The following is a 15,233-nucleotide window of genomic DNA, read 5'->3' as shown; positions in this document are numbered from 1 at the left end:
TATGTTTATGAAGCTCCTTAACTGGTTCTTGTGCCACCTACTAAGCTGAGAGTAGATTTAGTTAAGCTGAGATAACGTGCCGCTGGAACAGCAGCTAAGGAGACAGAGTGCATAGCACTCAACTCTGGGTAGCATACTCTTGCCCTCTAAAATTTTGTAGTATTTTCTAACTGATTAAACATGTCAGAAAGAATCTGTGAGCTTGGGCTGCAAGCCTCAGCAGTGTACAGTGGAGGTCAAGGAAACACTTAAGCATATATCGTGTAAGAAAAAGTGTCTCAAATCTCACTTTACTTTGCTGCTCAGTCTCTATTGGGATCAAATGCCACTGATTTTTAATTTGAACAGAAAAAGAGGGGAAATATGCCATTGACATATTGAAAAACCATGCCAATATTTCATCAACAATGCAAACATTTTATGCAAATGGTGACCTTTGATGTCATCTTACTCTAATGTGGGACATACTGTACTTGAAAAGAAAAAGTTAATTCCCCAAGATAAAAATATGGCCAGGAGGAAAAGTTGCATGTCTTGTGCCAGTTTTAAGATTTTTGTCTCAGGCCTTTTTTTCCTCCCCTCTATAAAGGGGGAATGCTTGCAACCTAAATGTTTAGCTGTGCTACCTCCGTGACACCATTAGTGCAATATCATCATGATGCAAGCATGAAATTAACTAATAAAAAAAGTTTGTTGCAGTATTTCTCAGTAATTGGTTTTGAGGTATCACTCCAAAGTAAAATCATCAACTCTCATCTCAAACAAGATCAACAGCATGGTTTATCTATTAATTCCAATTTATTTGCTATATTAAAAATGATTAGCCAAATATACTTTTATGTGGAAAACTTCCACTTTTGGTTCTGAGCAAAGCTAGATTAGGATCTCAACTAGCATCACTTGTCCAAGGATGGTTACTTCAGCTGAGTATCTTACCTAGAAAACTAAAAGTAAGACACAATGTGTGGTTACCTGCTAACTCACATCATCTTTCAGTTAAAAGCAAACCTGCTATAGGAGGTGTAGTGAGGGGAAAACAGAACAGGGGAAGGGAACAAAATCCAGAGAGGAAACACAGCCCTTTCCACATCTCCATTAGCACAAGCTCACACATGGTCACGTCTTTTTTCCCTGAGGCTTAAGAGTTCAAATTGCTCTGGTTAGAAACAGAGGAAAACTGTTACTTAATTAAGGTTTTATTCTGCTGTGTGCATCACTACTATGTGTGATTCTGTTACCTTTCCATTCATCTATGGTTCGCTCCTTATTCTCTATTGACTCGTCATACAGCTCTGCCTCAGGTTCATCATCTGGATCGTGATACTGCACGAAGTAGGGATGTGCAAGTGCTTCTGAGGCAGTAATTCTTTTATCACTGTCTAGTATAAGCATCTTCTCAAGAAGATCTACAGCTACGGGAAAAAGAGAAACATGGTTCCAAGCCAGAAGAGACCATCTAGAAGTAAAAAGGCAACCGGTTACATGTAATCTATTCTCAACCACCTTCAACACAGTTAACTTTAATGGCAAACCCACAAGATTTAGGCAATATATCAAATGAGTTTTGAACATTTTATACTATGAGTACAATTTTCGGAGCTGAAGGTAGCTTCTGGCTTGCTTGTGGTGCGCACAAAAGTTCATGACAGTTTATTTGATATCTGATTCACCTTTTCAGACATCCAAGGCCTTCGTTCTGAGAAGATCTACGTGTGCTTAAAAGTTAAATATCATGTGTTATGCATCATGTGCTTAACTTGGTCCTGATCAGTGTAAATTTCAATAATTTAAAATTGTGAATGTGAGATTACACTCTTAATTAGCTGCACCAATGAAATAATCAGATGAAAACAGCAAAGCAACTTTACAGGACTCAGCCTGGTGAAAATAGTTTTGAAGTTGCAGAATATTAGAAATGAGAAAGATCTGTAAGGCTAAATTGGTTTTATGTGGAAAGTTTATCATAACTATTTAAAATACAATAGAAAATCATTTGAGTGCTTTCATATAAGCATTGTCACTAATTTGCTTTTATGCTATGAATATGTAGCATGCTCTCATGTACCTCATGCAAATAAATCCAATTTCTTATTAAAAAATGTTCACAGCTACTTGCATTTGTAAAAATAAAATTGTCTTTTATTACACAGAAAGAATTCAAACCATTTTAACTCATAAAACTTTCCCATATACAGTGTTTTAATGTACACTGTATGGAACTGACCAGGCACTGTAGTAAGATGACTCAAACATCTCCTCTGCCATGTCACAGGAAATAGTTCACAGAAACATCACTTTTGCACAGGCAGAACAAATTGGTTAGACATAAAAACAATTGTGAAAGATCAGACCAAAGATCTGTCTAGCTCAGTGTCCTGTGTCCAACAATGGCTAATACATTCCTAGGAAATAATACTCAAAAGAGTAATTCAAACAGCTATACTTCCTGGTATATTCTTCTACTTGCCAGCAATTTACAGCTCGCGGCCTTCCTGAGCCAGAAGTGATGGCTCTAGTCTAGACCCCATGAAATTTTTGTTTATTCCTGCTATATATAGCTGGCTTTATGCTTTTAATCCACAGATTATTTTCCTTTAGGAGATTCCTGTAATCTCCACTAGAAACAAGACACAGGCTACATGAAGGGAAAACAGTCTCAGGATGAAAGGTTAAGCAATGCTCTTCTCACTAGTCCAATCATTATTATATGGGATTGTCTAGCAAAGGAAGGCTTGAGTTCCCACATTAGTGAAAGATTTGCCCTATATGTCTGACTTTCTTACCTAATGGGTTTGCACCACGAAATACTGCTTTCAAATCCTGCTGAGGCATATGTGGAAGAGATTCAATGTATTTTCTTGCCTAGGAATAAATCAATATACATACCACATGGTTATGGTTAAATGCCTCCCATTTCAGTAACCATATCAACTCTAAAGAAAGAGATGCAATACTTGTTACGTTTCTTATACGTAGGAAGCCTTTATATAAAACCATAATGTATGACTTTGTTTTAAACAGTTACTCCTGTATACTGTGCAGTAAGCAAGAAAGTTTTAAACAGGTAAATTTCTCTAAGGGTTATGCACTGGCACTTATGTTTTCACCTACACTTACTGCTGTGTTGCAGTAAATCCCCAGGGAACACATGGATGTAGCATTCAACCAGAAATTGAAACCCAAATAATCTTTCAGTTACTCTCAGCAAAGTGATACAATCCAATATGTGTCCTTCCGTACTCTCTCCTCTATTGAACAGTAGCTTCACTAACCAAATTCTGATGCTCCCAGAGCACAGATCTTCAGAAGTTTAACAGAATTTATAGATTGCCTTGTCACTGTAGCTGTGCAAGGCTCATCCAGCTTTGCCAGGGAAGGGCTGCTACTGTGGACCCCATTATCAGCATGGAAACCGATATGTGAGACATGAATTTCTGGGCTGAGGTAGATAAGTAAATATTTACCAGCAAGACAAGAGGTTGGATGCTGGTCCTAAAGGCTGGCATTGGACAGAACAGGGAGTTCTGACATGGAACAGTTGAAGAAGAGGCAAATGGCTGTTCCCAAATCCACAGGAAGCCCAGCTGGTCTTTGAACAAACCTTAATCCTTTAAAAACATGTTTGTATTACAGGGACATTTCCCTGCACAGTGAGCAATCCTGCTGGGAGAAGACTATCTGCAGGAGGCTAACTAAGCTTCCTAGGCCTACTGAAGATAGCAAAGGAACACACTGAGCAGGTCCACGGCTTCATGCAAGATATGGGATTGAGAACTGTGGAACTACGTTCAGGGCTGACCGTCTCAGTGCATCATGAAGTGGCCATCACATATTATGTCCACTCTGACATATCATCTGTGCAATCCTACAGCCATACTTGCGAAACAGATCCTGTTCCCTAGACAGTTCTCTCTGCCATCATCTTAATTTCTGCAGCTACAATGAACTGATATAGTGATACTTTTAATCATTACATTGCAGTCTCTTTTCAAACTGTGCTCTAATTTAATGAAGCAGATTCTATTTATTTTCCTGCTTTTTATATGATGTAAGTGTATTTCAACATAACTCTAGACTACCATTACTGACACATTTTAGGGTCTTACTAAAAGAAGCAAAACTTTAACCTGTTAAAACTGTATTAGCGTTTTCCCTCTTTATTATGGGGGCTGACAGCAAGGCATTCTAAGAGGATTATTATTTTCTTAGCATCTGTAGCCAGTCATGTAGTGAATGATGTTTAAAGACTAAGTCAAACACAGGCTTCACTCCCCTTATTTTATGCCCTTAAAGTTCATGAAGGCAGCAACCACCTGCTAGACAGTGCAGGGTGTGCAGCTCCTATCAGATTAAGTCTTCTGGGGCCTTAGTTTATACATATGTATGAACAGCAGAACAAAAGAGAGCTGTCACACATTCTTGCATGGAAGTTGTGGACTAGGTTAGAAACAAGAGGTAAATTTCTCTTACAACAAGCATCTATGTATCTGTGGATTATTTGTTTCTGTATGGATGTCAATTAACAACACTAATCCTAATATGACTGAACAAGATCCAGTGAAGATTATCCCCAGCTTTGTCCAGAAGTCCTTTGAAAACAACACACACATATCAAAGCATACTTAAAACCTATCCCCTCTGCTTATATATTCACCACAGAAACCCAACAAACAGGATCTAGACACTTAAATTATCCTAAAAATAATGAATGCAATCACCATTTAAACCTATATTAACACGAGAGACTGACAAATCAGCTCAGTAACTTGTGCTGAAACATCCCATGAGGTTAGTCTTTTAGTTTCCAATTCTTTAAAACTCTATAACTGAAAATAAGCTTGGCAGTTCAGAAAACCTCTGATTTTGCTGTTAGAGGAAAGGAAAAAATTGTCCAGGGCTGCAAACTGCATTAAGAATTATCTTAACAATACAGCCAAACTACAAGGTAAAGAAGAACTAGAACAAAGGGATAGAACAGAAACTCTCCTGCAAGAGGCAGGTACCACCAAGCAAGGTAAGTGTCTCCTTTGACACAACTCCTCTAAAATCAGGTAGCAGCAGCCCTGAGGTGACCTAGCAGCCTTCCCATTCATTAACTTGGTTTTTGTGTTTCTCTGTGCTCTAAAGGTATAGTTAGCCCCAGTAAAAGTTTCAGGATTCCTGTAGCTCACTGAGGTATGCTCTGAAACACTACAAGTTAAAGACAAAACCAGATACTAACCCTAGTAAATAGGTAAGGTCCTTAATCTCAGAAGGAAAAAGCTCACAAACTGACTACTTGTGGGCAAACCACACACTGGCACACACTACTCTGAACACATTACTGCAAAAGCTGTAGGATCTTTATAACACATAAAGGCTATACAAGGACCTATGCTTAGGACAACAGTCTGAGGTTTGCTGGTTGATCCAACCCCTGGCATGAGAAGGATCCTCCTCATGCCCCAGCCATTCCCAGGCGATGGGTACTCACAAACTCTGGGGCTGTGCATTGGCCTGTCCTGATGACGCTCTGTTATGCTTGGACCTTCCAGAAATATAGTCTTGCTGTGGCTCTCCTACTGTCCCTTATCTAACTCACTGATATATTAACTTTAAATAAAACTCATCAATATCCACACATGAGTGGAAAAAACAGCCCTTAGTGTTAGACAGAGGTTTATATAGAAAAGATTTAAGAAAATAGCTTCATCTCAGGAGGTATCTGTGTGCTGTTGTTTATCTGACGTTTTACACTGTGCTCATCACCTGCCTTTATCAATCAATACCACATCTCATTCTTCAGCTGGATATCCATGGTTATACTTAAAGTGAATCCTTTAAGTGTAGTTTTACCAGAGAAACAAAGTGGAAATTGTTAATTTACTACATTACTATCTTAAATAAGTCATATGGAGAGAGTTAAAAATCACACTGTTAACTATATAGTTATTATCATGAAAGTGGACCCCACACAAGCAATCAGAAAGAATAATAAATATGAATTTCAAATTAGGGATCCAAATAGGAGCACTCATGCAGAACACACATTATTTATTCTAATATGACTGTTTAGATCACTTACAACAACAGAAAACATAAAAATTAAAGAGAATCAGATTTTATAACAACAATAAAATGCTCTGAGCTGAGCATCAGTTTGAAGTTTTAAAGTATAGCAGTAAAGTAAAAGATCATCAGGACCAACTGCAAAACTCTTTTCAGAAACTGAAGACCTAAGAACAAGTATAAAAACTAATCAAACTGAAAGTCAAGGCATTTGGATACCTCTAAGAATAATATTTCTTTAGTCATGCATTTCTAGCAAAGGAAAAGAGAGATCCCTTTGATGTGTATGGCCATTTGCAAATCAGAGTATTTGTGGAACAAAATCAGTTATACATGATGCCAATTAGAGAAAAGAATGATAGAAAGTCAGGTAACCAAATGAACCTGTGAACTCACGTGCTCTGATGATATCTTCTTCAGAAGTTCAGAACTGGGTGTGCCCACAACTTCCATAATTCTCTTTAGTTGATCGATATCTGCTTTATTTCAGGGAAATAAACAGCATACAGTTCTTCTGGGTTTAAACAATTAATGAGCTTTCATGCAGATAGTTAAGACATTTACAACTATTCAGCAAGACAATTCTATTGTAGTCACTGGAAGGACACCAATTCATACCTGCATAAGCCTAGTCCTGGAGTATAAAATTCTGTATTTGTACTATGTCAATCTCTGTCAGGTGTGCCTGTATGTGAGAAAGGTGCATGCAAAATATTGCTTCCTTGTCCTAGTTCCCCCTTTAAAATATTCTTCTTAAGCTTAGTTTTAATAGCACATTTATGTTTCAGTGCTCTGAACAATTTCTGAAGAATAGCCAATTACAGCACATAGGGCTAGATTACCAATCTGAGGGCTGGTAAAAGGAAAATTCTCATTTGGTAGGTTTAAAAATCTGTTTTATATCACTCTCATGATTAAAAACTTTAAAATGTTCATTTTTCTTTGTCATATATGACCTGTAAGGTATACTACATTTTCTCTAGAGACTCAGGGTTATTTTACAGCTTTATTTAAATTGATGTGATCACATAACTGTAGACAGTGTTTTATATCAGCAAAAATATCTTATCCTAGAAACCTAGATGTATTGATTTTTCCTAATACCACGTATCATGTAATCAACCAATCTGAAGCACAGTCATCATCCAGATGATGAACACTGGGACAATGCCTGTGGTTCCAACAGAGCTTAATGTTGCTGAAGACAACAGAAAGGCCAGTGGGGAGACTCTGTCTCTCAGCTCTCTTAACAGTTTTGCAGGCAATTCCAATTTCATGTTATTTTGCCCATGGCCACAGCTTAGTTTTAGCAGAAGCATTTGCTTCTTGAAGGATTTCAAAGTGGTGAGAAATGCCAGTATTCGGTACAGAATAATGCGCCTTTGTTTCTCATATTAAAAGCTTTCCTCCTCTGGTGGAGTTGTTTCCTCATTCCTCATTATCTGTTTTACTCCAGGTTGGGTTTTTTTATTGTTTTACTGCTCTCCTCAGCAACCTTTTTTTTCTTCTGCCAGTGCAGGAAATGCCAAGGGAAATCCCTGATGCTGCAGCAGGGACCACAGCACAGCGCTGAAGAAAGGAGAAGGTTTTATTGCTCCTGTGGCACTTCTCAAACTGCTGGCTTTTTTAATAACAGGATACAAAATTAACTTACTTAAAAGTTCATTTGTTTGCATTTTAGGAACTTGCAACCTAAAAGCAGTTCCATTCTATATAGCCAACCAAAAATCTTGCCTTCACTCAGCTTCAGTTTCTTTCAGAAGGATACACACATGGAAGAAATCTGTTCTCTTGTAACTAGGTTATTATTTAAATACAGATACACAACAAAGAGCAAATGTAACTTATTGTTGTTTAGGAACATCTGTTACAGTTTTTTTCCTACCAGTGGGTCTCATATTCAGTTGTCATGTATGCTAAACTGAAAGATTAGCAAAAATGGTTTACTTTTTTAGAAGTTAGTTACCTCAAAAACATTTTCATAAAAACACTCAAGACATTAGGGGAAAAAAAAAAAGGAACAATTAGAGAGTATTTTCATAGCTGCATTTTGTGGTTTATGTTAAGGATACAATCATTTCCTGGAAATAGGGCCTTCCCTTTCAATAGCTCTGCCATGATACATCCAACTGACCAGATGTCAACTGCCAAAAACCAGAAAGAAATATGTATGATGAATCAAAGAGTTGTCTCTTGGTTTAAAACTATCACTATATCCAGCTGTAGCAAAATCTAAGTCTTTACAGTTTACCTGTCTGATTGTAATGCATCCAGTTTAGCATAATTTCTGGAGCTCTGTACCATCTTGTTGCAACATATCCAGTCATTTCATCATCGGTTTGTCGAGCTAAACCAAAGTCTAAGATCTGCAAAATAAAAAAGAATTAATAAAAATCCCTTTTCACTTTTGTTACAGGTGAGTTCCCCCATTACTTACTTCTGAGTTTATCCAGCAGTCCAAGTCCCCCTCACTGGTGAAATAAACCAGCAACTCCGCAGAGCAGCTGATCTGCTCTCCCTGCTGTACCCCTGCAGCTACAGGTCTGCACAAAGACGGTTCCACTGCGAGGAGCCCGGCCTTCTGTCCTCTAAGGCAAACTCTACATCTTGCCTCAAGTTCAATTTTCCACTCACATTAATTTGCTAAAAATAAGCACTGTTGCTATAAAAAATGAAACACTATCTCTGGGGAACATTTGTGTAAAGTGCCAATGGCAAGTGGCACTGGCCATTAAAACATTTAAAGACCACAGAAGCTTACCACAAATCTTCTCAAGTTGTGTTGTTCCCTTCTCATTTCTACCTAACTACTGTTGCACACAGGTAGCATTTATCCAAGTCACACATTATATCAATGCTGCTAGGAGAGAAGCATATATCCTGTATAACAAGGTAGATTTAAATCACATACCATCTGTTTTCAGTAGAACTCCCCCACCAAAACAACAAAGGAGCTCTGTTTAAGTACACATATTACTCATAGGGCTTGATGGCAAAATATCCCCCTCCATATGCTCTCCCTTGCTAAGTTTACACTGACAGGAAGTTATTTCAATTAAATTTTTCCTGCTCATTTCTTTGCTTTCTGTGGTGTGGTTTGTTTTTCTTTGGTCATTGTTTGGGTTTTTTGTTTGTTTGTTGTTTTTTTTTTCATTTTTAAAAAATTATTAATCTATTTCTGACTGATAATGGAGCTAAGAGGTATTTTTAATGCTAAGAGAGACTCCTGTGAAAGGGCATCCTCTGAGCCTCTGTGCTGTTTGTTGTCAGTCATCTGAGTTATTTAGCATCTCTTCAAATAGAAATGTGGCTTAGATCAGTGTCAACCTCCCATTATGAGATCCAAGATAATTTATTAAACTAATCCTTTTCATTGGGAGTAAAAAAAAATTGAGTATAATTCTAAATTCCTCAGTTACAATCCAGTTTAAAGATAAAAAGACCCTAAAGAAAAATATTAAGATGCGAATAACACATTAATGTCTTTACTTCAATATACTTAAAAAGCATTATTTTTATCTAAAATAAGCAAAAATAAAAGCATGATGTAAACAAGGCATGAACAATGGCTTGTAACCTTATTTTTATAAGGATTTCAGCAATATTCCTCTTTAATAGGTGATCCCTTCTATCAAATGTGTACACACACACGTTTCCCTTCTCTTTGCCCTATTTCCTTCTTGTTTGTACCTGGAAATATCCATTAGTTTGTTCTACTAGAAAATTATTTGGTATCAGAGGAAGTAAAGCTATAAATAAAAACAAAGCAAAAAGCAGTGTAACAAATGCTAGGCAGATACCATAGTAATAGAAAAAAAAGATGAAAAGTCTCCTTTACTGACAGTGAAAAAATACAGCACACATTTTAGAATACAATCAGACCCAGATGACCTATAAAATCTCACAGATGCTGAACATACATGCATGAAGACATTAAAGGGATAATCATGAAAATTGCTGAGCATCCACAAGTGTCACCAAACTAAATAGTAACTACAGTTTCTCACCAGAGAACCAGATTAGTTTGAGAACTTAACTATACTGCTCTTATTCACTATTGCAAATTTTTGCTGACCTCGTAGTATTCGGATTTTTTTCTTAAATCCCTCACAGCTGGAATAAAGTGATTACATCATAGTCTCAGTCACAGGAAGAAAGATGTTTCTGTCTGTCATGGAGAAATGCTAAACTTCTTATTCTTAGGCTTAAAGGCTTAGAAAGCTAGAAGACATCTCCTTCTCCAGGGTCTCATGCTTATTATGTAATATCGTATCACACAGGTCTACAAATATATGTATTTATATAGACATGAGCATTAAAATAGCATTTGAAAAGTGTGGATTACATAGGCTTTTTAGGTCTGCAAGGAAGTAGGGATGCACATTTTGCAAAGATACTTGTGTTCACCCCAAATTAACACTGGGGAGAAAACATACCCATAGAAATGGGTTTTCTATGCCATGGGAGCAACAGTAGCAAAGAGTTTAAATTAATGGAGTCAGAAATGAAAATAGTAGCTAATGTTAGAAAACTATCATCTTGAGAACTTCTACAACATTCTTCATTAAGACAGCATGTTACTTACCCTCAGTTCACAGTCTTCATTTACGGCTAGGTTACTGGGCTTCAGGTCCTGTAGCAGAACAGAAAGAGTTAGTCAAGGACCCTTTTAGCGTTTTAAAGTATATTATAACTATGTCTTAGTAACACATCTGATGCACAGAGGGACACACTAATCCTTTTTATTATTGCAATGAGTGAACTCACCCGGTGGATTATTCCAGCTGAGTGAATATACTGTAAAACAAAAAGGAAAAAAAAATATAAAATTTGAAGTTGAAGGTAAAGGAAGGTGTAAGTCACTTGGCTTATCTTTTTGCTTCAGACTGACAATTTTATACATAGAAAAAAATGTATGTTACACTGCATTTTCAGATCAAACAGAGGTATGATGAACTTCAAGACCTCCTTGTTTTGTTCTGTCCAGAGCTTGATATTTCAAGAAAAGTAACCATGAAGACTAGGTTGTACCATAAAATACAGCACTTGCAGTGATTCTTCTCTCAAAAGTTTCTAAGCAATTTGGGATTTATTCCAGTCTTATCTGGGTGCCCATGTTGATTGCCTTAGTGAAAACAGTGGCCTAGGGAGCAGTATGGTTGACTCCTAGATGAGGTAAGCCACCTTCCCATACTGAAAATACAGAATGTGGATGAGAGATACTTGTGCCCTGGGACAGGTTACTGATCAAATACCCACCTAAGCCACAGCATTCCTTCAGGTCTGCTTTCAAAGCAGGGAACTGAAGCAGTATTTCAATGTCTCTGTAGTGCCTCTGCTATTTTACATAAAATATTAAACCTCAAGGATTAAGAAAAGCTTACACTACAATTGCATCTCATTCACTTGTTAACTAAAGGCAGTTTATGATCTTACTGACCAGGATCAGCAAGACCTCTAGAGCCTTCTATTCTCTAGAGGTTAATTCACTTTTTAGGAGCAGAGATTACACTCAAAGCCTGCATATCAGCTAGGGAAACCCAAAGAAAACACCAGGGCATTCTTCTTGTTTCAGACCTACATGCTGTTTATCAGAAGGACAGGGCCACTCCTGGAGTACTCCTCACAACAGCTGTGAGCAGCTGCATGAAGAGGAAAGCAAACCAGCACTTGCAACACAGAGTGAGCTGTGTCCCTGCTCTGCTGAGACCAGGGCTCCTCCTGGTGCCACCAAACAGAGCCAGCCCAGGACCCTGCCAAACTGCACAGCTCCACAGTAGTGCTTTGTCAGGTCAGACAGCCCCTGCAGAGCGCGAAGCCTGTGCTCCCTACTGCTGAGCACACCTACCAGCAAGCCCAGCGCTTACTCAGGTATGCAAAGACACATTGTAATGACTCCAGCAGAGAGGTAAGCCAGGGGTGATACATGATCAAATGTTCTTTGACTAATGAGACATGAGAATTTCAATTCCAGAACCATCAACCGCTCCCCTTTGAAACACAGCCAAATGAATAGCCACTTTAGACCACAATTTTTACTATTATTTAGCTTTGACACAACATAGCCTTACATTCAAAACCACAAGCTGGATAATTAACTCCAGAATCCATCTTCCTGAATAAGCTATTAACTTAAGTAAATGAGACAAAGCAATTAAGACTCAGTTCTACAATTTTTATTCACTCAAGTCTGCACTTAAATTGAAAGAACCTGCATGCATGAATAAGAATTACTGTCTTGGGCACCAGGTGACTTGTTGAAAATCACGTAATATGTATATTTCAGAGCCAGTATTTACCATGGCTGGCTTTCAAACATACAGTTATTTTCCATGTCTAAGAAAATCAATTGCTGTTAAGTTAGCTACTAATGCAGCTGACCCGTCTCTTCTTTTTGCTTATATCGGGGAAAATCAACACTGCTCTGAGAAAATGCTTATCACCTAGTAATGAGAAGCATTTTCTACATCTTCTCCATTTTATAGACACTTACATGTTTAACATCAGCAAGCTGATACATAGCTTAATTCTTTCAGAAGAAAACTTTGCTACACTTTCATGCCAATCACCTGTGTTATCTAATTGTATACATTTTAACTGACACGATTAGCAGAAACAATGACTTTAGAGGCAAAGTAAATCTTAGGTGATTGTATGCAACAGTGTACACTGCTAGGATAAACTTCTCTTTCCAGAAATTTCCCAAAGAAACCAACTAACTTGGTGATTTCTCCACCCATGTGATGCTCTTAACAAAAATCAGGGCTGTAGTTTTTCAAACTGTCTCATGTCTTTCAAAGCACAAATGCAACTTACACGATGTATTATTCTACATCACAGAAGTTTTTTCACTACCTTCTCATGACAGGTGAAGTGTCTAAAACACACACTGTGCACTGCAGAACACATTCACTTGAGACATTTTATAGCAAGTGATTCTTCTTCAGTAGTAACTTAAATAGAAACCGATCTAAATTTCATGTTTAAGGGGAGTATTCACATGTATTGCACTTTTAAACATTGGCAGGCTTGGGGTTTTATTTCTGGTTAAAGAAAAATCTGATAATTTCTGAAATTGTTGCTGCTATCTGCACAATCTTAAGACGTTAAAAAGAAGTGTTTAAGTGCTGCCAATGCAATGAGCCAGTTGATACTAAAACATTTTGGTTGCTGACTCTATATGCAGAACTCCTGCATTCAGCCAGTACCTTAAGACCTCTAAGTAACTGATAGATGAGAAACTGTATATGGTCGTCTGTTAACTTCTGGCACTTCACAATGTTATTCAGGTCAGCACCCATTAAATTTGTCACGAGATACCTGTGAAAATGGAACAGAGAGAAGAAAACAAAGAAATACACCTCATTTAAGAATGGCAGAATGCAAATCCTTCTAAAAGCAGCACATGGTATAAATGCACACTCCCATGTAGGTTCCCTTTCCATTTTTTACTAACACACGGTTTATGCCCTTTAAATCAGCTGTGAGCTTTAATAATGAAATCACGGCTATGAGACTTAATATAATGACCAACAAAAATCTTTACAGTACATTAAAAGCTTTTCTCTCTGTTTTCTCCATGACAAACTACCACAGTTCAGTGAGAAGAGAATGCATTGTATATGTTGAGAGGAATAGGAAGCCTCACCCAACACCCAAGTGGGAGCCTGAGACACCAAACTACAGTACCTGCAAGGCCCTGGAATATCTGATGATGGAGATAAGCATTGGATGGGTGAAATAAGAGTGTTTTGTGTAACTTCCCTCCCAATCCCTGATGGAAATTTGGGCGTTTTTTTTGACAAATTTTGCAGAAACATGAATTTCATTTCCAAAAACACTGCTGGAACAAAAGTATGTATCTATCATACCCAGTTCTCATTTGTGTAATTTTGCCAGAGTCAAAGGGGTTTGCCCCCTAATTTCCATGGAGACCAAAAAAAATACTTACTATTTATTGTGCTAAATTGTTGTGGGGAACTGTCCTATCAGCTCGTGACAATTGTTTACCTAAGTGCTTATACATGATGTAGACCGAGAGGAATTCTGCATAAATCATATGTTTGAGTAATACCAAAATGCACCTAGTCCTAGATTAGTCAGGAATCAAGCCTAAATTTAGCTTGTCTCAGTTAACCAACTTGCTTGCATTCCTGAACTATCTCATCTCGCTGTTAAAAAATAATCTACAGCTAACATGTAACAGAACTGAGGAAGTTTGGAGTTTACTGGCATTTATGCAGCATGAGACCATTTGCCATCTACCTGCCATATTTTTAAGTACAAAAATCAGGCCCATCCTCCTGCCTCCTCTTTTGTGGAAAAGTTGCAAAAAGATTATTGAGGTTCTTCACACAAAGGCAACCGTGGCTGCAAGACTATAGGAAAAGTGTGTGCTTCCTTTCTAAAACCAGTGGTACTTACTAACTTACTAGTCAGAATTATTTAAAAATGTTACTTACACTTCATTGAAGTTTTCTATTGATGTTGCAGGTGTAAAAACGTCTAGCAATCCTATAACCTGAAAGATGAGGGAACTGACATTTTAGTTTTAGGAATCTGTAAAGCAATATGTAATGAGTATTGACAGTGCTTAGCATTTTTCGGACAAAACTTAAAGAAATATGACATATGGTCATTGTGAAAACAGTACAACTGGCACAAGGGGCAGTCTATACAGGTATAGCCTCGGCTATCACCATGACCAACAGAAAATTCTATTAATTTCAAGATTTTAGACAATCAGAACTAAAGGTGGGAAAAGCAACATCTCATTACAGAAAAGCTGACACATGGCTTATACACTTGTTATACTAAAGATCATGCACAATTTAATGGGTTATCTTGTTCTGTTGTGGTATAACTTCTTTAGCATCCTTTTGCCAAGATACTTTTCAATCAAGTGTAGTTTATTCAGGCTTTAATTCATCAAGTTACTTTTATGCAGATGGATGCTCTCACTGCAATTGACTATTTGCCACATAAAAGATATTCAATTATTTGGCGCCTAAAGTTCTACTATCTTTCATCTAGAGATTACACTGTTGTTAATTTCAATTAGAGTATCTGCCCTTCATTTCTCAACAGAATCCAAATTCAGCAAAAGCAGGTTTGAGGGTTTTTTCCCTGGACTGATGTTTCAAGACCATCCGATAGAAGTAAGCAGAACACTCTTACTACTTTAG

General features: G+C 37.5%; 1 protein-coding gene across 1 annotated transcript in view; it reads right to left on the bottom strand.

The window, feature by feature from the left end:
- MAPK11 (mitogen-activated protein kinase 11) overlaps positions 1 to 14,687 on the bottom strand; it is a 16,367-nt gene extending 1,680 nt beyond the window's left edge. Inside the window, exons 1-10 of the mRNA XM_010003394.1 lie at positions 14,658 to 14,687; positions 14,511 to 14,569; positions 13,257 to 13,368; positions 10,816 to 10,845; positions 10,634 to 10,681; positions 8,300 to 8,414; positions 8,121 to 8,192; positions 6,445 to 6,524; positions 2,784 to 2,862; positions 1,239 to 1,412 (exon numbers count right to left, since the gene is read on the bottom strand). Of these exons, the coding sequence (XP_010001696.1) occupies positions 1,239 to 1,412; positions 2,784 to 2,862; positions 6,445 to 6,524; positions 8,121 to 8,192; positions 8,300 to 8,414; positions 10,634 to 10,681; positions 10,816 to 10,845; positions 13,257 to 13,368; positions 14,511 to 14,569; positions 14,658 to 14,687 (799 nt within the window). The remainder of the gene's footprint in view (positions 1 to 1,238; positions 1,413 to 2,783; positions 2,863 to 6,444; positions 6,525 to 8,120; positions 8,193 to 8,299; positions 8,415 to 10,633; positions 10,682 to 10,815; positions 10,846 to 13,256; positions 13,369 to 14,510; positions 14,570 to 14,657) is intronic.
- Positions 14,688 to 15,233: the final 546 nt, after the last annotated feature.

The sequence above is a fragment of the Chaetura pelagica genome, unplaced genomic scaffold (genome assembly GCF_000747805.2).
Source record: "Chaetura pelagica isolate M959 unplaced genomic scaffold, ChaPel_1.0 scaffold57, whole genome shotgun sequence".
NCBI lineage: Eukaryota > Metazoa > Chordata > Aves > Apodiformes > Apodidae > Chaetura > Chaetura pelagica.
This window is presented reverse-complemented; position numbering and strand designations above follow the sequence as displayed.